At 42.3% G+C, this 25,207-nt stretch overlaps 1 protein-coding gene across 6 annotated transcripts in view; it reads left to right on the top strand.

Annotated features, from left to right (window-relative positions):
- The window catches only part of MDN1 (midasin AAA ATPase 1), a 189,084-nt gene that overhangs the window by 145,135 nt on the left and 18,742 nt on the right, over positions 1–25,207 (top strand). For all 6 annotated transcript variants that reach the window (XM_055391822.2, XM_019029484.4, XM_055391823.2 and 3 more), the window contains 19 exons: positions 215–361; positions 1,189–1,298; positions 2,269–2,342; positions 2,843–3,041; positions 5,411–5,573; positions 7,420–7,566; positions 8,467–8,593; positions 9,955–10,060; positions 10,583–10,698; positions 11,574–12,059; positions 12,701–12,927; positions 13,467–13,622; positions 13,806–13,969; positions 15,095–15,256; positions 18,094–18,231; positions 21,560–21,701; positions 23,224–23,399; positions 23,949–24,101; positions 24,608–24,755. In XM_055391822.2, the coding sequence (XP_055247797.1) occupies positions 215–361; positions 1,189–1,298; positions 2,269–2,342; positions 2,843–3,041; positions 5,411–5,573; positions 7,420–7,566; positions 8,467–8,593; positions 9,955–10,060; positions 10,583–10,698; positions 11,574–12,059; positions 12,701–12,927; positions 13,467–13,622; positions 13,806–13,969; positions 15,095–15,256; positions 18,094–18,231; positions 21,560–21,701; positions 23,224–23,399; positions 23,949–24,101; positions 24,608–24,755 (3,141 nt within the window). The remainder of the gene's footprint in view (positions 1–214; positions 362–1,188; positions 1,299–2,268; positions 2,343–2,842; positions 3,042–5,410; positions 5,574–7,419; positions 7,567–8,466; positions 8,594–9,954; positions 10,061–10,582; positions 10,699–11,573; positions 12,060–12,700; positions 12,928–13,466; positions 13,623–13,805; positions 13,970–15,094; positions 15,257–18,093; positions 18,232–21,559; positions 21,702–23,223; positions 23,400–23,948; positions 24,102–24,607; positions 24,756–25,207) is intronic.

The raw sequence follows: 25,207 nt of genomic DNA, 5'->3' as shown, positions 1-25,207 counted from the left end.
CTCCCAGAGTGCTGGGATTACAGGCGTGAGCCACCACACCGGCCTGTTACTTTTAAATCAGCTTAGAATTTAGCCATGGTCCTTGCTTGAGAGCTTCACATTGTGATGTCTACCTCTTGGCCATCCGTAGTATCCCAAATAGATTGCGTGCATGTTAGGAATAGGGAGTCATGGTCGAAGGAACATTTATATTTTTCTCTTTGAATTTTTAAAGATGACAAACAGATGACCTTGATGTTGCTGGTCAGCACATTACAAGCATTTATTGAAGGATCCTCGCTGGGAGAGTTCCATGTGCGACTTCAGATGTTACTGGTTTTCCATTGTCACGTCTTGCTGATGCCACAGGTTGAAGGAAAGGGTGAGGATTTTTTTTTCCTTTCCTTTGACATTGCACGACTAAAATGAGTTAGGCTTTGAATTTTCTGCATGAGACAGGTGCCTTGTTGCACGCTAGGTTTTAAACAAGACACATTTAGTTATGTTTAATGCGATTCACATTAGATTCAAAGTGAGGTGCAGATGGTTATAAGTTTAGCACTGACTAGTGAGCTCTGGCAGAGGTAAATTGCCAGATGAAGATTTCAGGACCTACCATGTTGAGGCAGCACATCTCTCTGTCTAGACACTGTAAATGTCCTGCTAAGCTGCTTCTTGATCCAGGCCATTATTAGTTTCTTTCATCCAGTGAGAGCACTGCCAGCCATCAAGGAACTGCACCTAAAACTGCCCGCTGTCAAGTACTATCCCTGACCACAGCAACTGGGATAAAAGTCTCACTACAAGATGAGTATAGATTGTACATGAATGAGCATTTGAGGTGAACTGCCTAATATGCCATCTTTTAAAAAAAGCTCAGTTTCTGCTGATTTTACAATAAGTTTCACAGAAGGAATTTGACATTGTGATTTTAGAAGAACCTAGGAGTACATCATCTTCAATAACAAAAGTGCAAAAAAACATCTGTTACAAGCACAAGTGAAAAATAGGGGAGTGTTGACAGCCTGCATCTCTGGGAAATGCTAAATTCAGACAGGGTCCCTAAATAATGCGCCTGTGAAACTCACTGTAATCTCATGGCATAGAGAGTAATGAGGAAGGGTCATCACTGAAATATGAAGGCCACAGCTGGCACCAGTAGCACATGCAGCAAGTGTGGTGTTTTTGTTTCCTTTTCATTTCTTCCAGATTCACTTTGCAGTGTTCTATGGAATTTGTACCATTATTACAAGCAATTCTTTGACCGGGTCCAGGCCAAAATTGTGGAACTTCGTTCCCCCCTAGAAAAAGAACTTAAAGTAAGATGAACAGCTGTCATGATCACTCTTGGGAGGACAAAATCAGCAAATTCTCTTTCGTTAACCCTGTTATCCATTTAACACTGAGGCAGGGACCTAGGGGAATAGAGGTGAGCATTGCCACCGCTAGGGAGGATGGCAATATGTACATCGGTGGCATTGGCTTCTTTTGTCACCTGCAGAGTGTGTGAGCGATTGGTGGAGTGGCCAGTCAGAGCCTCCTCAGAGGACTGCCACAGAAATCTGTTTGTGTTCCCCTGGTCTTGCCCAGGCCTGTCTCCCACCTCAGAGCTATGCCATGTTGTGTTGGTCCACACACTACTGAATTACCATGGGGGAAGGAGGGACCCCTCTTTTTGATATTCTCAGTGGTTGTGGAACCAACCATGGTACAAGGGACATGACTAACTTGGTGGTTCCTAAGCTGGAGTATATGTCAGGTGACTTAATGACTGTAGCATCACTCTTTTTTTTTTTTTTTTTTAAATCACTTTGAGACCAAAACGTTTGTTGTTTTTGTTTTTGTTTTTTGAGACCCAGTCTCAACTCTGTTGCCTAGGCTGGAGTGCAGTGGCACGATCTCAGCTCACTGCAGCCTTTGCCTCCCGGGTTCAAGCAATTCTCCTGTCTCAGCCTCCCGAGTAGCTGGGACTATAGGTGCAAGCCACCAAGCCTGGCTATTTTTTCTATTTTTAGTAGAGACGGGGTTTCACCATGTTGGCCAGGATGGTCTCAATCTCCTTACCTTGTGATTCCGCCCACCTTGGCCTCCCAAAGTGCTGGGATTACAGGTGTGAGCCACCACGCCTAGCCCATGGTTTCTTTTTTAGACTCGTTTTACTTGTTCACTGACACACAGTCCTGTGTTTGGGATAGAGTGGGCTCTGGTCTTTGCTGAACAGAAATCTAGAAAGAAACAGAATGACACTAGCTTTATAAAGCCATTTCTTGAACATCATTTATCTTACAGGAATTTGTTAAGATTTCCAAGTGGAATGATGTCAGCTTCTGGTCCATTAAGCAATCTGTAGAAAAGACACACAGGTAATCCATCTTTTAAAACTGGGGACAACCAAAATAGAATAGAATTTTGTGTGGTAGGGAGCAAAACGACATAGTTACCATAACCTAACTTAATATTAAGTGTGTTAAACTTCTCAAAAAATAACACCTTGATTGTTTTGATGTTGCTTTCAACACCACCCCCTTCTTCTCCAAGCAAAGTCTACCTGCAGTAAGGATTAGCGTGCCTTGAGACAAAGCAGGCTATGTCTCAAGTCTTCTGCCGCCCACTAGCTGTATACTTTGAGCAAAGCAATCCCATTCTTTCTGGCTTTAGTTTCTCTTCTAGAAAAGGAGGATAACAGTACCTGCCATACTTTTTCTCTTAAAAATAAAACAACTATTAATATTTAAGGAGAGCATTGTATATAAAAGGTACAGGGTATTAAATTATGTATGGATGCATCATAATGTATTTTTTATATGTCTTCACTTGCTAATCCAGTTTTTTTCTTCTTATCTCTGTCATTACCTGGGGACAGGACCCTCTTTAAATTCATGAAGAAATTTGAAGCAGTCCTGAGTGAACCCTGCCGGTCATCCCTGGTGGAGAGTGACAAGGAAGAACAGCCTGACTTTTTGCCCAGGCCAACAGATGGAGCTGCAAGTGAACTGTCTTCCATTCAGAATCTGAACAGGGCACTGAGGGAGACCCTGTTAGCCCAACCAGCAGCTGGGCAGGTACTTGGTTGTGGGACATTGCTGGCTTATTCCCAAGCCAGTCAAGTGGGATCTGTGTTTTATGTGCAAGGCATGCCTCAGTACTAGACAAGAAAATGCCTTTGAAATCTTGTTCTTTAGACATATATAGCATGTATTTGCCTTACTTCCCTGCAGAATAAGGCAAAAAATCTTGGGTTTTTTTTTTTTGCTTTTTTTGAGACAGAGTCTCGTGCTATTGCCCAGGCATGATTATGACTCACTGCAGTCTCAACCTCCTGGACTCAAATGATCCTTCCACGTCAACCTCCTGAGTGCTGGGACCACAGGCACATGGCACCATGCCCGGCTATTTTTTTTTTTTTTTTTTTTGGTAGAGATGAGGTCTCACTTTGTTGCCCAGGCTGGTCTCGAACTTTTAGTTAGTTTTTTTTTTTTTTTTTAAGACAGAGTCTCGCTCAGGCTGGAGTGCAGTGGCATGATCTCGGCTCACTGCAAGCTCCGCCTCCTGGGTTCATGCCATTCTCCTGCCTCAGCCTCCCGAGTAGCTGGGACTGCAGGTGCCCACCACCACACCTGGCTAATTTTTTGTATTTTTAGTAGAGACAGGGTTTCACTGTGTTAGCCAGGATGGTCTCGATCTCCTGACCTCATGATCTGCCCACCTCAGCCTCCCAAAGTGCTGGGATTACAGGCGGGAGCCACCGCTCCTGGCCGAACTTTTAGTCTTAAGTGATCCTTCCTGCCTCAGCCTCCCAAAGAGCTGGGATTATGGGCATGAGTCATCGCACTTGGCCTTGCTGCTTAAAATTTAATGTCAGCCTGTGAGAAATAATTGTGCCTTTACCCGTGAACATTTCATCTGCTATGAGCAAAGATTTGAAGCATCAGTTTAAGAATATGCTGTTGAAGCTGCCTGTGGGCTACCACATGAGGAAGCTACTGCACAGGGTGTGAATATGTGCCATGATGTGCTGGTTTATAGCAGATGCTGATTACTGTGGTGTAAATACTCCTATTATGGCCTATTTCAAGCACCAACAGTTAAGATTTGGCTTGCAAAATTCCTGAAAATTTAACAGTGATACATCTTGAGTTAGCAGGTCTGTTACAGAATGGATGTTCCTGCTTCATGTCCTTGGGTGTGGGGAGCTCCAGGATTGGAAGACATCCCTCAGGAGAGTAATTTCTGGGCAGGCGTAGTGGCTCACAGCTGTAATCCCAGCACCTTGGGAGGCTGAGGCAGGAGGATCACTTGAGCCCAGGAGTTTGAGACCAGCCTATGCAACGTATGAGACTCTGTCTCTCCAAAAAAAATTACTTTTTAAAGAGTAATTAGCTTTGTCTTCTTATTGTATTTCCTACCTGGGGCTCACAGAGTTAGTAATGAAAGTCCTTAAGCTATTTTTGTTATTTTAGTGGTTCAAAACTCATAATAGAAACTGAACATACAGCCATAAGATGGCTGCAGAGATATGATATGGCTACCAAATTTATTTTCTTTTGACTGTATTTGTCAGCTCACTGCTTCTGTCATTCTGATCAGCAATTTTGATTTGCTAATAATGACAACATAGGAGTTTCAGGTTATTCCTCAAGGAAAAAAGAAATGAAAATATGCCCTTGACGGACGAAAGCTCTTCCCTTCATATAACATCTGAATTCCTGTGTCTGAGGTGCGGTGGCTCATGCCTGTAATCCCAGCACTTTGGGAGGCCAAGGCAGGCGGATCATTTGAGACCAGGAGTTCGAAACCAGCCTGGCCAACGTGGTAAAACCCCGTCTCTATTAAAAATACAAAAAATAGCCGGGCATGGTGATGCATGCCTGCAATCCCAGCTATTCGGGAGGCTGAGGCACAAGAATCACTTGAATCTGGGAGGCGGAGGTTGCAGTGAGCCAAGATGGGGTCACTGCACTTCAGCCTGGGTGACAAAGCCAGACCCTGTCTCAAAAAAAAAGGAAAGAAATCTGAATTCCTGAAGTTTAAACTGTTAATTAGGGGTAACTGGTCACAGGAGTAGGACCAGTTTCGCCTGGCTACTGTGTCTGAGAAACACAATGTGGCTCAGCACCTTAAGGGCAGCAGTGATATTATTCATTCTACTCTGTTCATAATTCAGAACTGGAGTCTCCTTGTGGCTATCATAGCAAGCATTGCTGGATGTAGGGGCATGGGGGTCCTTCAGTTATAATGATCTCATATGGAGCAGTAATATGGTTTTCTAAATATCCACAGTATGTCTCTTTGAATTTTAGTGATGCTACATTTGTTCTCTATTTGCTGAACTAGGGATGTGTTTGTGTGTGCAACAGTTAAATTTAGTTCCCTTGCAGGGACACTGCCTGTCATTCTTGGCAGTGAGGCTAACCTGTCTTTTGTCTCACAGGCCACAATTCCAGAGTGGTGTCAGGGCGCTGCTCCTTCCGGCTTGGAAGGGGAGCTTCTGCGTCGCTTGCCAAAGCTCAGGAAACGCATGAGGAAGATGTGCCTGACGTTCATGAAGGAGAGCCCCCTGCCTCGCCTTGTGGAGGGCCTTGATCAGTTCACAGGTGGGTGCCAGCATCCAAGTCAAGGGTGGATCTTTCTGTTTTCCCCAGTGGCGCAGGAGGGCTGAGAATGTGGCAACTGTGTCCTTTTTTGATACCTTGTGTAGTGTTGAACAGTTGATTGAATAAGCAAGTGGGCTTAAAAACCCACAGAGCTCAGAAACAGGAGCCTACTGAGAACACACAGTCATAATTTTCACATCGTCGTCCTCTCATGTAACTTGGCACTGTGCCATCTTTTATGAGAGCCTTGTCTATACTAGTTCCTGTTGGTTGGTGTTACCAGTAAAGGGGCACAGAGGTGGATTTCCCAGTGTCTAAGCTGTCCCCACTGTCAAAAAGTTGTCTCACTTGAGGAGGATTCATCCCCATCCTCTTGCTTTCTTCACTTCAGAGAGGCACAGCAGTTTCATTTCTCAGGCTGTCTTTGCTCAGGGAAGGTGAGAGCGAAGATCTCATAGTGTAACACAGCAATAGCTGGGAAGGGAACCCAGAATTTAATAGAATGTTTGGGCCCCTGGCAGCCTCTGACTACCTCTTTTCACCCCATCTACCCACCAACCGCAGTGAGTGTGCTGTCAGTGAGGCTGGCCTTCCTTTAATGAGGTTGCATCTAATCTCAGGGAGCTCCTCCTTTTTAAAACTTGTCAGCCGTTGCTCAAGGTGACTCAGGCCTAGGGGTGGGGGTGAGTGGAATACAGATCCATTTGCATCTCCTGGAGAGGGGATGCACTGCGGGATGTAAAGCCTCCCTCATCCTCTAACTCTCCCACACTGTCAATCTGATGTCTTTGGTGTCCTTGTGCTCACTGGTGACTGCCTATATTTGGCTGGTAGTGCTGCGTTAATATAGTACCACAGACTGGGTGGCTTCAGTGTGAGGCTAAAAGTCCAAGATCAAGGTGTCAGCAAGGTTGATTACTTCTGAAGCCTCTCTCCTTGGCTTGCAGATGGCCACCTTCTCACTGTGTCCTCCCGTGGTCACTCTTCATCTGTGTGTTCTGTGTCCTGATCTCTTCTTTTAAGGACTTCAGTCAGATTAGATTAGAGCCCATTCTCATTTCACCTTCATTACCTCTCTAAAGGCCCTGTCTCCAGATACAGTCACATTCTGAAGTTCTAGGGGTTGGGACTTTAACATATGAATTGAGGGGGAAGACACAACCCAGCCTATAACACTGCCTGCAACAGGGAGGCGGCACCCTTGTGTTATTGGTACCCACGTGTATTCAGGAAGGCAGCTTGGTGCTGTATAGAAAACTTGGGCTTTGGAGTAAGGTAGGCTAGTGTTCAAGTCCTGGCTCATCTACTCGTTCACCACATGGCCTTCAGATAGTGACTAGACCTCACTGAGCCTTTCTTGAAGTCTGTAAAATGGAGCTACAAATAAGTGCTTCTGAAGTTGTGCACATGAAAAGAGAATTTACCATGTACCAGCTACAAGTGGAAACTCAATACATATTATATTAATCTGAAATTTCCTTCAAGTGATTATAAATTTCTAGTATAATGCACTGCACATAGTTGGTGCTCAATAAGTGCATTTGCTTGATTGATTATAAAACCCCTAAATACAAAAGAATGACTGCTGCTGTTCGGGTTGTTATTGTCAAGAGATTTGAAATCCTGTGTGTTATTTTTCTGTTTCCATGTACCTTGACCAGTTTGGTAAAAACACTTAATGAGATTTTACCAAATGCTAGGGACTATGTTAAGTACCCAGGGTATAAAGATGAATGATACTTGGCCTTTGTTCTCCAGAAGGTCCCTGGTGTTGGGTAACAAACACATTACCAGACCCCTGGGATTTTCTTATTGTCTCCCCTCCCCGCCTTGTTTTCCCTTACAGGTGAAGTGATTTCCTCTGTGAGTGAGCTGCAGAGCTTAAAGGTGGAACCCTCTGCAGAGAAGGAGAAGCAGCGGTCAGAAGCCAAGCACATTCTCATGCAAAAACAGCGAGCTTTGTCAGACCTGTTTAAACACCTTGCAAAAATTGGTAAGGTTCTCACTTGAAACCCAATGAAATGTAGTCACCAACTTTTAGGGAGAGAAATGACATGACTGATTTTGGGGGAAATTCCATAGACAGTTGATATGGTGGACAACAGAAGGTACAGGCAAGGTTTCCAGATGTCTAAGAGTTCCACTCACATGCAGGAAAATCCTATGACCAGCCATCCATGATTCCCAAATATTTCCCGCTTTGTATGAGGTTTCTCAGAATCTATATTTTTATTTATTTATTTATTTAATTTTATTTTTTTGAGACTGAGTCTCGCTCTGTTGCTTAGGCTGGAGTGCAGTGGTGTGATCTCAGCTCACTGCAACCTCCGCCTCTTGTTGCCCAGGCTGGAGTGCAATGGCGTGATTTTGGCTCACTGCAACCTCTGCCTCCTGGGTTCAAGCGATTCTCCTGCCTCAGCCTCCCAAGTAGCTGGGACTACAGGCGCGTGCCACCATGCCCGGCTGATTTTTGTATTTTTACTAGAGTCAGGGTTTCACCGTGTTAGCCAGGATGGTCTCAATCTCCTGACCTCGTGATCCACCTGCCTCAGCCTCCCAAAGTGCTGGGATTACAGGCGTGAGCCACCGTGCCTGGCAGAATCTGTATTTTTAAAATTTCTGTCACCACGTGCTATACCATATGCTTGCAGCATAGCATAGAGAGCAGTGCTTCTCATACTTGAATATGCGTGTGAATCACCTGGGGAGTCTTGTGGAAGTGCAGCTACAGATCCTGTTTCAGTTGGTGTGGGTGCAGCCTGAGAGTCTGCATTTCTAACAAGCTCTCAGGTGATGCTGTTTAGAAGACTTTGCTTTGAGTAGCAGGGGAGAGGGGGGCACATCCATTCTCTACTAAGCATCTTTGCTTAAACAAATGCTGTTTATTTCCTAGGTTTGTCATATCGCAAAGGTCTTGCTTGGGCCCATTCAAAAAACCCTCAAGAGATGCTTCATCTTCACCCATTAGATCTCCGGAGCGCATTGTCCATCGTCAGCAGCACTCAGGAGGCTGATTCTAGGTTTGTCTGTTTTTGTTTTGTTTTTTCCCTACTTATAAATGGAGCAAGTAATTTAAAACTCCTTGTCCTCATTTGCAAATTGCAAAAATGGGGATAGCAATACCACTGTGGCTACCACTTACAAAAGTGCCTGGCTCAGGATCTGACTCCTGATGGACATTCAAATGAAAGTGTGAGGCTGGGTGCAGTGGTTCATGGCTGTAATCCCAGCACTTTGAGAGTCTCAGGTGGGCAGATCACTTGAGGTCAGGAGTCAGGAGTTCAAGATCAGCCTGACCAACATGGCAAAACCCTGTGTCTACTAAAAATACAGAATATTAGCCAGGCATGGTGGCACATGCCTGTAATCCCAGCTGCTCAGGAGGCCGAGGCAGGAGTATCGCTTGAACCTGGGAGGTGGAGGTTGCAGTGAGCTGAGATTACACCACTGCACTCCAGCCTGGGCAGCAAAGTAAGACTCTGTCAAAAAAAAGAAAAAAAAACATTTCTTTCTCTTTCTTCCTTGCATTCACCTCTCCATTCTTCTTCTTCTTCCTTTTTTTTTTTTTTTTTGTCTTTTGATTTTCCTGAGGTCTACTTGCTTCATTTGATCATACATGTGGAAACCTATTAGAAAATGGTATATTTTTAGTTGCTCTATATACATACACTCCTCATAAGTTCTAATATGTTATTGAATTTGTGAGTCCATACACTATTGAGACAGGCAGAGCTACCTCTGTTTACAACACAGCAGAGGATGTTGTGAATGATGCTTTGCATGAACTGGGTATAGTACACGTGTGTGTTTTATTTGCTCCCAGGGCTTTAAATTTGAATTCAACAGCACATTGTAGAAAGGGGAAATTTTACATAAGCATTCTTTTTCAGGAAAATTTGCCAAGTGGGCTTGCATTCCCATTCAGTCAGCAGTGCTGTAGCTGAATAGTAGTTTCCTCCTTTTGATAGGACACATGCTCTCCAGCTTACTTGAGCCCTCAACAACCCCTGTGTCTTCCCCACGTTGAGGTCAGCTGTCACTGCCATGCATCATTTTATGCTTGGCTCTCCTTAGTCCTCTTATGTTATTTGCCTGGCCCCTGTAGGCATCAGAGTTTATGACCCCCTAGCCTCCACTGCCAAGATAGGAAGATTTCATTGAAGAAACCATATTGTCAGCATAATTTATTTCCCCTGATACTTCCAGTGCTGAGTTAAGTAAAGGACTAATGAGTGCCTCACTGAATGATTCCTCATAGAAATAAACCTATTCAGACAGCTGACTCTTGGTTATGGCCAAATATACCAATATCTGAGTTTTCAGGATCTGGGGTGGGAGAGCGTGGTTTTAATTAAGTAAACGATGTTGATATCTTTTCCAGGCTGCTTACAGAAATCTCGTCTTCATGGGATGGATGCCAGAAGTATTTTTATCGCTCTCTTGCACGGCATGCCAGGCTTAACGCAGCACTAGCAACTCCTGCCAAGGTAGAATGATAGAACATGAGTCTTGCAGGGGCTCAGGGAAAGCCCTTGTTCTGTTCATCCCAGGGCCACATTCTCAGACCTTGTTAAGTGATAACAGCCTGTTAGTGGAACTGAGCTTTTTGCAGTACATCCTTAAACTTAAAATATAAATCAATGTAATTTTGTGCAAAATCAGAACACCTTAAATAAATTCAGTGACACTTGCCAGCAGGACAGATTTTCTTAATGTTTAAGAAAAATTAAAAACTTCAAATTGAGAATGCCATCTTTAGATCTTTCTTCCCTTTGTGAATTGAGAAAAGACCACTAATAAATGCATTTTGGAGTTAAATCCAGTTCCTGTCTATGGAATATCAATGATCTGTGCAAGCATAATTGGAGAAACACTGCTCAAAAAAATGAATATGTCACCTCTAGAGTGTGGCATGTCTGACGCTTATAGTAGAAACAACTTTCTAGAGGCACATCTGTGGGTGATGTTTGTCAGCAGCCCCTTCAGCATGTTTTTCCTTCTTCTGCCAGGAAATGGGCATGGGCAACGTGGAGAGGTGCAGAGGGTTCTCAGCACATTTGATGAAGATGCTCGTCCGACAGCGGCGCTCCCTGACCACGCTCAGTGAGCAGTGGATCATCCTCAGGTATCAGCCAATGAGTTGGGCTTGTGGCATGAATTGGGAAGAATTAGATCCAAGTCAGCTCAGAGTTGCTGCATGTGGGGAGAGGTATAAGACATGCTCTCAATTGTGAAATGAATTTAAGGCCCAAAGAGGCAGGTAGGGTTTCTCCCAGCTCTGCCCCTTGCTTTCAGTGATATGCCTCTAGTGTCCCTCTCCCTCCATGCTCTGACTGAACCTCCTGAGAATATGGAGCTGCGGAGATTTCAGGGCTGTGTCAGGCAGTGAAAATTGTCATGGGTGAACTATACCTGTGTCTGGAATGAGGATATACATTGCCGAAAGTCCATGTGTGCCAATAGTTAGGCTTGTGTTCATGGTATTAGGGTGAGATGGTCTTGGGCACCAATGAGATTTGAGTCTGCTTCTGCTACTTAGGCTTTGGGGATCCCCCAAATGGCAATCTGAGCCATACATGGAGGCTCCTCAATGGAAACAGATAATTGAGAGATGACGACAGTTAGGAAGGTTGTCGTCATCTGTTGAATGGATTCGTGGCTGAAGGACAGTATTTCCAGACTATTCTTTAGCTTCAGGTATTTTCTGCTCCATTCATTAGGGTTTATGTAGCAAAGTACAGCACATTTACTAGATAATGCTAGTTGAAGTCACTGTAGTGGTGTGGTTGTGTTGTGATACTTCTCCTGAAAGACTGAGGGATGGGTTTAAGTACTTTGGGAGGCATTTTAACAGACTTTTTACCTATCTGGGGATTCTTCCTTCTTGACTGTATGAAAAAGCCCATGCTTGTTCAGAAACACAAATTTCTTTTAAAACAATGTGGTAAAGTGGTTTAAGGTACCATTCATTGTGTTTTTCCCATGGGTTTCTCTGTACAGGAACCTCCTCAGCTGTGTGCAAGAGATTCACAGCAGGCTGATGGGGCCCCAGGCCTACCCCGTGGCCGTCCCCCCTCAGGATGGCGTGCAGCAGTGGACAGAGCGCCTGCAGCACCTGGCCATGCAGTGCCAGATCCTGCTTGAGCAGTTCTCCTGGCTCCTCCAGTGCTGCCCCAGTGTAGGGCCAGCTCCAGGCCATGGCAATGTCCAGGTACTGGGGCAGCCTCCTGCCCCCTGCCTGGAAGGACCAGAACTTAGCAAGGGACAACTTTGTGGAGTAGTGCTGGACCTAATTCCTTCCAATCTGAGCTACCCATCTCCAATACCTGGAAGTCAGCTGCCCTCTGGTTGCCGGATGCGGAAACAGGATCACCTTTGGCAACAGTCAACTACGAGATTAACAGAGATGCTAAAAACCATTAAAACAGTGAAAGCTGACGTCGACAAAATTAGACAGCAGTCTTGTGAGACTCTCTTTCATTCTTGGTAAGTGTGTCTATGTCTTTACACTTCTCTGTGTGCTTAGGTTCTTATTGTGCTTATCTAAATTGGGGGTGGGAAGGGAAGGGTGTGAACAGAAAGCAGCACCTTTTAGACAGCCCTGGAGCCTAGGGAACTCGTCGGTTTGGGGGATGGGGTGGGGTGGGGATAGGGGGTGTCATCTGCAGGTTCTGAGACTTTAGCAGAAACAGCGTTAGCAAAAGGATGCCAGACAAAGCCCTAAATAATCCACAGGGAGAGCAAATCACATCCTGCCATTTGTGGTGGTCCAAAATAAAAGCCTATCACACCAAATACTAATGATAATGGAATATCATTAATGGAATAAATTTATCATTTATTGGAATAAATTAATGGAATAAATTTATCATTAATGGAATAAATTTAGTAATTTATTCCATTACTAAACCTAGGTGTTTAGTAATAGAATCAAATTATGAAAATAATTGTGCTTCAGTCCTCTGTTACTCAGTGGACCTGCACAGCACTTTGTGGCATGTGTTTAGCCATAAACCTTCAGCTATGATGAGTTCTACCTTGCATATCTTGTAGTGGTTGCAGGGAGGGGTGTGTGTTTGTGGGAATTGTAATGCATTCCTTTCAACATTGTGGCATTTCTGTTGCAGGAAAGATTTTGAAGTTTGCTCTTCTACGCTGAGTTGCTTGTCCCAGGTGTCAGTTCATTTGCAGGGCCTAGAGTCCTTGTTCATTCTTCCAGGGATGGAGGTTGAGCAAAGAGACTCACAAATGGCACTAGTTGAAAGTCTGGAATATGTAAGAGGAGAAATTAGTAAAGCCATGGCTGACTTTACTACCTGGAAGACACATCTGCTTACTTCAGGTAGCCAAGGAGGTAAGGAATATTGTTCAGTCAGGGAATGAAAGTCCAGTGTAGAAATGATGTCTTATAGATGTAAGTCTCATTGTCCTAAAGACACATTATATTTTGGTCTACATGTACCTGTCCAGGGTTCTGAGGCAGGGAGGTGTGGTTGAAATCCATAGCTCTTAACTTTTTGCCCCATTTGTTTGGATGCCTGTTACATACTTTGTAACACACATAGGAAGGCAGCAGCATCAGCTCACTGTCTATTAGTTTTCCCTTAGATTGAAAAAGCTTGGCACTGATATTTGGACTAAGTTAGTGTTTATTCATACTGTCTTAACTGTTATTTTTATATTTTTTACATCATTTTAGTAAAAATGTTTTAATACAAGGTAATAAACTTGTAGGTTTATCGAGGCAAGGAATTTGTCTCTTCTTTGTATCTGGCACAGCTTGACAAAGTGGCTCATCCATAAATGAGTACTTTTAATGATTTCCAGAGGCACTAAAGCAAATGATTGGTGTCTTTTGTTTGTATGTTTGTTTTGCACCATGTTACCTGCTAGGAAATCAAATGTTGGACGAAGGATTTGTGGAAGATTTTTCAGAGCAAATGGAAATTGCCATCCGAGCCATCCTCTGTGCCATCCAGAACTTAGAAGAAAGAAAGAATGAAAAAGCAGAGGAGAACACTGACCAAGCAAGCCCACAAGAAGAGTATGGTATGTCTGAAATCAGGCAGAAATTAGTTTCATGCCTGATTTAATTTTTGTATTTGATGATTTATTTCTGTGGCTAAATAGTTAAGGATGGATGTTAGAAACAGATAACTGCATGGATAGAGATAAAAGGATTTGTTTTCTGTTATTCATCATGTTGTTATTTTCTCTGAATGAATGAGGCAGCAGGCTTTGAGAGACTGCAATCAGGACATCTAACAAAACTCTTAGAGGATGACTTCTGGGCCGATGTGAGCACTTTGCACGTGCAGAAAATAATTTCTGCCATCTCCGAGCTGTTGGAGAGGCTGAAATCGTACAGTGAGGGTGGCACAGCAGCAAAGCACCTGGTAACTAACTGTTCTTTACAAACTTCTTCCTCTTCAGAATGCACTGAGCAAAGGCAGAGTGGGCTTTACCTCCCTCCACGTAGATAAGTGCCAGAGCAGGCCTTAGTGCCAAAATCACTAAGAACTTGGTCTCTTTATTTATACGTGCAAAGTCATTGACAAGCTTTGAAGAGCTTAGGGCTTGCTAGCTAATTGTTAGATGCATAGGTGCAGAAATGCTAACCATTCAGAATATCCATTATATTAGGATTCTTTCATATCTTATTCACATACTCCCAAGTATCTGATGTTACTGATAGACGATGTTATCAGCTGAGGCTTAGCAGCCATCCTGTGTAACCACCATTCCCACTACAATAAGCGAACAGACTAAGCAGTTGTAGTCTTTACAGTAAGTCCAGAGAAGCAACTTACTTTGCAGGACATTGTATGTTACTCTGTAGCATTGCCTCCGGTGCTAACTTTGAATCAGCAGAATTTATTTATAAACATTTTATTTTTATTATTTATTTTATTTTGGGACACGGTCTCATTCTGTTGTCGAGGCTGGAGAGTGTGGTGGCATGACCATGGCTCACTGCAGCCTTGACCTCCTGGGCTCAGGTGATCCTCACACCTCAGCCTCCCAGATAGCTGGCACTATAGGCATGCACCACCATGCCCAGCTAATTTTTAAAGTTTTGTAGAGATGGGTTCTGGCTATATGTTTTTTTTTTGTTTGGTATTTTTTGTAGAAATGAGGTTTTGCCATGTTGCCCAGGCAACATGAACTTGAACTCCTGGGCTCAAGCAGTCTACCCACTTTGGCCTCCCAAAGTGCTGGGATTAAAGGCGTGAGCCACTGTGCCTGGCCAACATTCTATTTTTAAAAAACCAACATTGTTAGCCAAAGGAGACATCGGTTTGAGATTGTACTTTTGTGACGATATATGTAAATGAAGAAATCTCAGTGAGCTGTGTGTATTGGGGTGGGTGGAGGTTACAAACACATACATGTAACTTGCCATTAGTACTATTTAGTACATTCACAATGTTGTGCAATTACCACCACTATCTAGTTCCAGAATGGAAACCTGGTACCTGCCAAGCAGTGTGAGCAGGCCTTTTGTTTTGTTTTGATCTCAGTTCTTCAGCCAATCCTGTTCCTTGCTGGTGCGCCTGGTGCCGGTCCTCTCCAGCTACTCAGACCTCGTCCTCTTCTTCCTGACCATGTCTTTAGCAACTCACCGTAGTACTGCAAAGCTGCTCTCTGTGCTTGCGCAGGTCTTTACAGAGCTTGCCCAGAAGGTAAGGACTGTTCACATGGTGCACTGTGAGCAGCAGGGACCCAAGTAAATTTCATGTCATTAGTCTTTGGTGTGATAGGCTTTTATTTTGGACCACCACAAATAGCAGGATGTGATTTGCTCTCCCTGTGGATTATTTAGGGCTTTGTCTGGCATCCTTTTACTAATGCTGTTTCCACTAAAGTCTCAGAACCTGCAGATGATACCTCCTATCCCCAACCCACCCTTTCCCCCAAACTGACGAGTTCCCTAAACTCCAGCGCTGTCTAAAAGCTGCTGCTGTCTGTTAACACCCTTCCCTTCCCATCCCCAATTTAAATCTTCTTCAGATAACTCTTGAACTAGAGTTGTAGGATAAACCGTTAAGGCTATTACGTTTTCTTTTAACCATGTTGGTGTAATTATGATTAAATGATAATGGGCCTGTTATTATTAGAGTTTTTTTCGCCTGTTGTGGTGGCTCACGCCTGTAATCTCAGCACTTTGGGAGGCTGAGGCGGGTGGATCACCTGAGGTCAGGAGTTCGAGACCAGCCTGACCAATATTATGATGAAACCCCATCTCTACTAAAAATACAAAAATTAGCTGGGTGTGGCAGCATGTGCCTGTAATCCCAGCTACTCAAGAGGCTGAGACAGGAGAATTGCTTGAACCCGGGGAGGCGGAGGTTGCAGTGAGCCAAAATCATGCCATTGCACTCCAGCCTGGGCAACAAGAGCAAAACTGCATCTCAAAAAAAAAAATATATATATATATATATATATATATATATATACATATACATGTATATGTATATATATATATGTATATGTATATATATATATGTGTATATATATATATATATATATATATATATGTATATATATATATATTTTTTGGAGACAGAGTCTCCAAAATTGTAATTGTAATCTCCACGTGATTACAGGCACGTGCCACCACGCCTGGCTAATTTTTGTATTTTTAGTAGAGACAGGGTTTCACCACATTGGCCAGGACGGTCTCGATCTCCTGACCTCGTGATCTGTCCACCTCGGCCTCCCAAAGTGCTGGGATTACATGTGTGAGCCACTGCACCCAGCCAGTTTTTTTCTTTAGCAGGGAAATCATTTGTTCATTCAGCCATGTACCCGGTATTGTGAAAAGCACTGAGGTTGTAGAGATTGTAGACCCTCCCCTTGAAACTCAGGGGCAGTAGACAGTGAAATCTAACAGCAACATGGTGTGGGTAGGTCTAGTCATAGAGATATCCAGCTCTCGGTCTCTCTTAACCTCACCAAACCTCAATTTCCTCATTTGTAAAATGAGATCTGCCTATACTCATATGCATTTTTGTGAGAACCACCTGCATTTGAGTATATAAGTTTTGTTTTTGTTCTTCCTTAGCATTCTAAGATTTTCTCCAAGCTTAATACAGATGAGATGTACTTGAGGAAGATACGAATTTACAAACTGAAGATGGGGTCTAGATTTCTTATAAACAATTAAGAGTTCTTAGTTCCGAGTCTCTGAAATACTGGAAAGAGTTAAAAAGTGGAAGCCAAGCCTAATGCCTTGTATCAAGAGGATAAATATGTTTATCTGTAGTAATGATAAGTAACAGTAATAATAATAATAATAATAAAAAGTAATAAGTAAAAGAATGAGTCTCAGGTTTCTCCCCCTCTGGTGGGCACCAAGCCAGCCTTAACATTCCATTGCTTCTTGGAGAAAACACTGTATACTAAAGACAGTGGCAGGAAAATCTGTGGTTCGGGTGCCTTGAGATTTGGCTCAGCTAGATTTGTCCATTTGCACCGTAGCTTTTGTCTGACAGGCTGTAGAATGACTTTGGCCTTTCAAACCTTTGTCTGTTTGCGGGTAGGAATGGTTCTGATACGTGCAGAATGTTGGGAGCCCTGTAGCTATCCCAGACGTAGCAACTGCAATGATATACTCTGGTAAGGGCATCTGAAACTCCCTCCTATGTGGTCGTATTCTTCGTCTATTTCTGAATGTCTCTCATTTAAATAATGTAGTTCAATGGGAAAATTAAGCAAGTAAGCTAAACTGTATTTTCCTATCAACATTCTGAGAATATATGTCCTAAAAGTGGGTTTGGCTTGTTAAAAATTTTTCTAAGTGTCCAAATTGTATTCATATCTTTTCTGAGTAGTTCCAAGGGAACTTGAGAGTAGGTTAGACAGTGCTAAGATAATAGATCTAGGCTGTAATTAAAGCTCTTGATCCGCAGGAAGCTGTTTCTGTGTAACCAAGTCATAATTAGTGTTTACTGGTTTGGGATCTTAATTCCTTGCTAATTAGCAGCTTATTTTTTTTTGCATTCCCATCCTCAGATATATCTTCATAGTATATATTTTCTCTTACAAAATTAAACTTTCTGATTGAGAGTCACTACTGTTTCTTTTTACTTCTGCTCAGCAGGCTAGTATTCTTCTCAGGTTATTTCCCTGTATAAAATAGTTTTTTTCAACATTTCACAGTTATTACTATGTCTGACTGTGTTCTCTCCAGAGCCTGTTCTGCCCTTACTCAAGGACTTTTTCCAAAATACTGTCCTTCTAGTATACTTCATTTAGGTTTTTGTCTTGGCAAAGTAACAAATGACCACATGCCAGAGGCTTCTACAAAGTCAAGTCATATGTTAAATCTGATGTCAAGCTGTGAAACTGCATAACTATTAGCACCAAAGAGGAGAAGAATGTCAGAAGTCTACTGTACTTCCAGCGGATTTAAGATAATGAGCTAGAAAAAGAATTCAGTATGTGTTTAAATTGTTTTCCTGTGGCAAGAATGAAAATCTTGTGCCTAATTGTTCACTTCCTTTTTCTTTTTTCTAAGGGATTTTGCTTGCCCAAAGAATTTATGGAAGATTCAGCTGGAGAGGGAGCAACTGAGTTCCATGACTATGAGGGAGGTGGAATTGGAGAAGGCGAGGGTATGAAGGATGTGAGTGACCAGATCGAAAATGAAGAACAGGTACGTTTTCACATAGGTATACAGTTGACAGAAGATCACTCTCTTTCTTTTCAACATGTAAGTTACACATAAAAATGGTTTTTACTAGGTTAATAATTTTTAATCTGTGATCTACAGAGCCCTAGATATATTGGTGCTTCAGCAGTGGGTGTAAATAAAAAGCCTAAAATCCACAGGAAGGAACCTGGCAACTCCATCATTGGTTTTGGCTATAATTATGGAGGAAATGATTTTTACTTTTTTTTTTTAAATGGGCAGATATTTACTGATGATTTTCTAGAGTATTTTTGATAGTATTTTTAAGCATAAAAGGCCTGGCTATCTTAAGTGATAATTGCATTAAACAATAATGCCAAAATTTGCTGTTAATAGGTTTTGCTGTTGTATATCTTTAAGGCATAGAGTGTTTTAAAAAATCTGTATCCTTTTTTGGTTGGAATCAAGCAACCTTCTGAACTATTCAGATGCTGTGAACTAAGATTGTTACATTGCATGGATTTTTTAAATGCCTGTCTCATTTGGGAGTGATTTGTGTGTGTTGGGTGTATCACTTATATTCTAAGTTAAATCAGATCAGAAACTTGTATTTAAGGTAATTTTATAGTTATTAAAAATAAAGGAGAAAACCAATTCAAATTCCCTCCCTTCCTTGGCAGAGAAAACTGGAAAGCAATTAAAAGCCAAAAGAATAATGCTAGTATTTATGTTATGGAGCTCTAATTTTTTTTTTTTTTTTTGGACCTATATTGTCCTTAGATAATTGCTTTGTTATTTTGGCCTTCTTGTATTTCTCAAATCTAACTTAATCAGTGTATACTACTTTTCTAGTAGAAAAAAAAAGTCAAAAGAAAAAGCAAATCTAATAGAAAAGTTCACACAAAAAACATTACATGGAATAAAAAGCTTCCAGAACAATTTGGTAGTGTCTGCTGAATTTTAAATTATGTGTATTCATTGACCCCCAAATTCCATGTTTTCTTATAGAAATGCTAGTGTCAAAGATAAATAGGTATCTGAGTGTGTATATATGTCTACACATGGATATTTACTACAGCATTATTTATATGGTGAAAATTGTGAAACAATCCAAGTATTCATCAGAAGAGAATTAAATTATGGCACCATCCATGCAGAACAATGGTAAAAGTATTAATGAAGTAGAATGAGATGGTTTTGTATGTATCAACATGGAAATAACCTAAGATCTTATTTTTAAGAGATGAGGTCTTGCTCTCTTGCCCAGGCTAGAGTGCAGTTCTATAATCATAGCTCACTGCAGCCATGACTTGGACTCAAGGAGTCCTCCTGCATTAGCCTCTTGAGTAGTTGGGATTACAGGTGTGAGCCACCACACCTGGCTGAGATGTTTTTAAGAAGAGATGTGTTTTACAGGCTGGGTGTGGTGGCTCACACCTGGATTCCTAGCACTTTGGGAGACCAAGGCGGGAGGATTGCTTGAGGCCAGGAGTTTGAGACCAGCCGCGGCAACATAGGGAGACACTGTCTCTGTAAAATTAAAACAAAACAAAACAAAAAACAAAACCCAGCCTGGCCAACATGGTAAAACTCCGTCTCTACTAAAAATACAAAAATTAGCTGGGTGTGGTGGCATGCATCTGTAATCCCAGCTACTCGGAAGCTGACGCAGGAGAATCACCTGAACCTGGGAGGCAGAGGTTGCAGTGGGCCAAGATCGTGCCATTGCACTCCAGCCTGGACAAGAGAGCAAGACCTTGTTTCAGAAAAATAAAAATGAAAAAAGCAGATTGCATAACAGTCTGTAAAGCATGATCTCTTTTTTGTTTAAAAAGATGTTGGGAGGCAGGTATTGATAACTATCACCTGTATCACTTAAGTATATGTTGGTGTATTCATAGAAAAAAGTCAAAGGTTCACCAGAATGTTGTTGGTAGTCATTCTTTGAGAGGCTTCGAGGATGGAGGTGTTATGGGGAAACTTGTTTTTTTGTTTGTTTTTTTGTATTTTGGAGACAGAGTCTTGCTCTCTCCCCAAGGCTGGAGTGCAGTGGCATAGTCTTGGCTCAACTGCAACCTCCAGCTCCCGGGTTCAAGAGATTTTCATGCCTCAGTCTCCCAGGTAGCTGGGATTACAGGCGCGCGCCATAATGCCAGGGTAATTTTTGTATTTTTAGTAGAGACAAGGTTTTGCCATGTTGGCCAAGCTGTTCTTGAACTCCTGACCTCAAGTGATCTGCCCGCCTCAGCCTCCCAGCACTTCTTTTTTTTTTGAAACGGAGTCTTGCTCTGTCACCCAGGCTAGGGTGCAGTAGTATGATCTCAGCCTGCCACAACCTCCACCTCCTGGATTCAAGCAGTTATCACGCCTCAGCCTCCCGAGTAGCTGGGATTACAGGCCCCCACCACCACGCCTGGCTAATTTTTGTATATGTAGTAGAGATGGTGTTTCACCATCTTGGCCAGGCTGCTCTCAAACTCCTGACCGCGTGATCCACCCGCCTCGGCCTCCCAAAGTGCTGGGATTACAGGCATGAGCTACCGTGCCTGGCCTTAAAAAGGACTTTCAAAAATCAACCATAATGAAAGAGGTAACAATCACAAAACTTTTTGCCCCAAATAGCACATCAATTATATAGAAACATATAAATTAGGCTGGGCTCAGTTGCTCACACCTGTAATCCCGCCACTTTGGGAGGCCAAGGCAGGAGAATTGCTTGTGCCCAGGAGTTGAGACCAGCCTGGGCAACATGGCAAGGCCACGTCTCTAGCAAAAAATAAAAAATTAGCCAGGTGTGGTTGTATGTGCTTGTGGTGCCAGCTACTGGGGAGGCTGAGGCAGAGGACTGCTTGATCCCAGGAGGTTGAGGCTGCAGTAAGCCATGATTGTGCCACTGTACTCCAGGCTGGGCAACATAGTGAGACACTATCTAAAAACATAAAAAATAATTTTTTATAAAAGAAATATAGAAACCAAGGAAGAATGAACAAGATTCTCTTGGGCCACTGTCTTTCAGTGATCATAGTGACAAAAATAATATTAAAGAATTGGATAATAAAAGATTGATGAATTTTTTATCCTACAAAGAATATATATTCTTGCAAATGTTTCTGGGACTGTTTTTACAATTCCCAATAAGAAAACCTGAACAAAATTCTATACTCTGATTAAAACAAGTGGAAACTAACTCCAGAAATTTTACAAATTCCATGTGGCTGTCTCTGTTGTTTCTCTTTTTTTTTTTCCTCTCCCAGATATATTTTTACACCATTAACCTTGGCATTTATATCTCACAGCTGAATCAAACATTGGTAAAGTTTCATTTATTTATGTTTAATACTTCTTTATGTAGGTGGAAGATACATTTCAGAAGGGTCAAGAAAAAGACAAAGAGGATCCTGATTCAAAATCTGATATTAAGGGCGAAGATAATGCCATTGAGATGTCGGAAGATTTTGATGGGAAAATGCATGATGGGGAGCTTGAAGAACAAGGTTTCAGATTATCTGTCACTTCATTCTTGTTTTTGAAAGCATAAATATTTTATCCAGGAAATTACATGTTCCTCATAAGGAACCTAATGTAATCTTTTGAAACAAGTTGGTTACTGTGCTTAACTGCAAATGAAAACCTCAGCAGCTGCATGTGCTATCACCACCTCCACTGAGGCAGAAGTCCCTGGTCTCTCATAGATTCTTCTCACATTGATGTTTTAGCTGCCTCGTGTGCTAGATGCAGTGGCTCAGTAGTGCCCTTCAGGGAAGCGTGAAAGGAGATGATCCCTAATGGAAAAGGGCTTTCAACAAAAGGCAAATTGTTCTGTAGTGTTTAAAATACCTTTTATTCCTAATTAGAAAAATAGGTGTTTGTTGTAGATGATTTGGAACAAACATGTAGAAAAGAAATAGATCCCCCCTCAGGCCTACCAGCCATAGCACTTAATAAATAGTGGTATATTTCTTTCCATTTATTGCATGTATACACACACAGAAACCATATACCGTTCTGTAGTCTGCTTTTTTCTTTCTTTCTTTCTTTTTTTTAAGACGGAGTCTCGCTCTGTCCCCCAGACTAGAGTACAGTGGTGCAATCTCAGCTCACTGCAAGCTCCACCTCTCGGGTTCATGCCATTCTCCTGCCTCAGTGTCCTGAGTAGCTGGGACTACAGGCGCCTGCCACCACATCCAGCTGATTTTTTTTGTGTGTGTTTTTAGTAGAGACGGGGTTTCACCATGTTAGCCAGGATGGTCTCGATCTCCTGACATCATGATCCACCCACCTCAGCCTCCCAAAGTGCTGGGATTACAGGTGTGAGCCACCGTGCTGGGCCTGCTTTTTTCATTTAACATCTTAGGAACATTCTCCCTGTCATTAAAAATTATTTGAGAATTTGATTTTTTAAAGTACATCATCATCTGTCATATGTTTGTACCATAATTCAGCCCTTGCCCCAAATTTCTGTCCAATTGGAGATAACTGTATCTTACTCTAAAATGAATATCTTGCAGAAATGAAAGTTGACCTTAGTGGCAGTTGGCCTAAGGCACATAGGATATGACCTTTTGCAAAGTAGACCCTGTGCAAAGACAAATGAAGACAATTCTGATTGAGACCTGATTTTAGGTGTTGGAAAAAATCATAGCAGTATATTGAAGATGGGGAGGACCCATGGAAACCACCTAGTCCAACCCCATCATTTCAGACACAAAACTCAGGTTGCTGAGTCCCATAATGGCCATTCCCCCAGCACCAAAACCAGACATCCTCATAGGTATTTCCTTACTCTTTTTTACCATCTGTTCACACATTATAGACTTCCTTGTACCTCTACTTTGCAAAACACAGTAAGACTATGTCAGTAGATCTAAAGGCATCTGCCTGTAGGGTGTGTTCTGTAGAAAAAGGCAATAAATCTCAGGTGGGGCCCTTGCTAGGGAAGCGGGTCCACACCTCTCTTAAATACACAGGACTGGGTCAGTTTGGAGATCTGCCTAAGCTCAGTGCCTTCCCTTTCAGAAGAGGATGATGAGAAATCAGATAGTGAGGGCGGAGACCTGGATAAACACATGGGCGATCTCAATGGTGAGGAAGCTGACAAACTAGATGAGAGGCTTTGGGGTGACGACGATGAGGAGGAAGATGAGGAGGAAGAAGACAATAAAACTGAAGAAACAGGACCAGGAATGGATGAGGTAATTCAAAGATTTCCCCCCTCCCAAACAAGCTGAGAGGAGGTAATCTGCCCACAACCTACCATTCTCTGTCATTTACTTCTCTTCTTTTTCTGTATTTGTTTTGTTCTCTTTTTTCTATTCTTTTTCTTTTTTCTATCCTATCTTATTGATTACATTCAGAGCTAAGAGTAGCTTGACTTGAGTCATCCCATGTGTTATGAAGGAGGATGAACAAGACCCTGTGCAGATGTTCTAAGCTGATTCTCCTATAGGCCACTGAATTTTTCCAGCTCCCAGCTTGGGAGAACTCCAGGGCTGAGTGTAACACTGCAACAGCCGAGGGTGATGCAATGAATTATCAAACTCACCCCACCATTCACACACCTAATAATATTGCTGCTGTCATGGAGACCTGCACTGTTTTCTCTAGGTCATGGATGGCACTTCATCAGCCATCCATGGGATAGGTCCAATAGGCAGAAATTATGCATGTCTAAAAGTCAACCCATGCAGAAGCAGTTTCTTGGATTGAGTGTGATGATTGTTTTTTCTTCCTCTGACATTTAGGAAGATTCTGAACTTGTTGCTAAAGATGACAACTTGGATAGTGGCAGTTCAAACAAAGATAAAAGCCAGCAAGATAAGAAGGAAGAAAAGGAAGAAGCAGAAGCTGATGATGGTGGGCAAGGTGAAGACAAAATTAATGAACAAATAGATGAGGTAATGAAGATTTGAAACTGATCCGCTCTCTTGACTCAAGGCCAGAGCTCTTGAACTGTATAGTTCTCAAGGTGTCTCAAGATATTTTTTCCCCGGGTTCGTTGACTGCTCTCCCATTACCTCATAAGAGAATATGCAACAGAGGCTCTTAACAGGACATAAAATATATAACTGTTGGTTCCTGACAGGGTAGTCCACATGTTGTCTGGGCTCATGCTATAGATCAGAAGCTAAAACCTGTGATCCCTTCTTTATTTCTTGTAAGTTTCTTTGAGATTAAGTAACATAGCAGCACTTGTCCTTGGATAACCTGCACAGAAAGTGAAATCTGAGATTCCAACATGAAAGGTCTAAAAATAAAATACTAATGTGTGCAGATAATTTTAGGGAATAGATATTGTATTCTCTCACAGTGTAAATACTTAGAGCTGATTTTATGGGAATTCTACTTTTTAAAAAAAGATTTGTATTTTTATTTTATCCCTGTTGTCTCCATTGTCCCAAAGAGGGAATATGATGAAAATGAGGTGGACCCTTACCATGGCAATCAGGAAAAGGTGCCAGAACCCGAGGCTTTGGACCTTCCAGATGACTTGAACCTCGACAGTGAAGACAAGAATGGTGGTGAGGACACCGACAATGAAGAAGGAGAAGGTGCGTCTTTCAGAAACAAAGAGACCGGTTAGAACTCACATTAGTGAACAGTAATTGATTTCTCTTTTGAAAGCTAGCTCGGTGTCATGGCCAGGTGATAAATCACGTTTGGTAGGCTCAATCCCAGTCTGAGAAAATGGTTTGCCTTTCCTTTGTAGTATTTCTCATGTGATTATCCCTACAGCTCATCAACCAGCAGGTATTTCTCAAACTACTGTCATGTCCTATTCTTGCTCTTGGAACTGCTATGCCCTGGTGGTGCTTCACACACCGCACTATCTCTTCACAGCCATTACTGTGTATCCCATCTCATGGGATGGTGTAAACGCTGTGCAGTCTGGGTATACGAAGCTGTCGTGGAGTCCAGTTATAGCTTTTTTAGGGAAATGATGGTTTCAGTTATTGATTGTCACGTGTAGTGAGGAATGAGACTAAGTAATCCCAAGAGAAAT

Source organism: Gorilla gorilla, chromosome 5 (assembly GCF_029281585.2).
Source record: "Gorilla gorilla gorilla isolate KB3781 chromosome 5, NHGRI_mGorGor1-v2.1_pri, whole genome shotgun sequence".
Taxonomy (NCBI): Eukaryota; Metazoa; Chordata; class Mammalia; order Primates; family Hominidae; genus Gorilla; species Gorilla gorilla.
The sequence above is the reverse complement of the archived record's forward strand: the minus strand, read 5'-3'. Positions and strand labels throughout refer to the sequence as shown.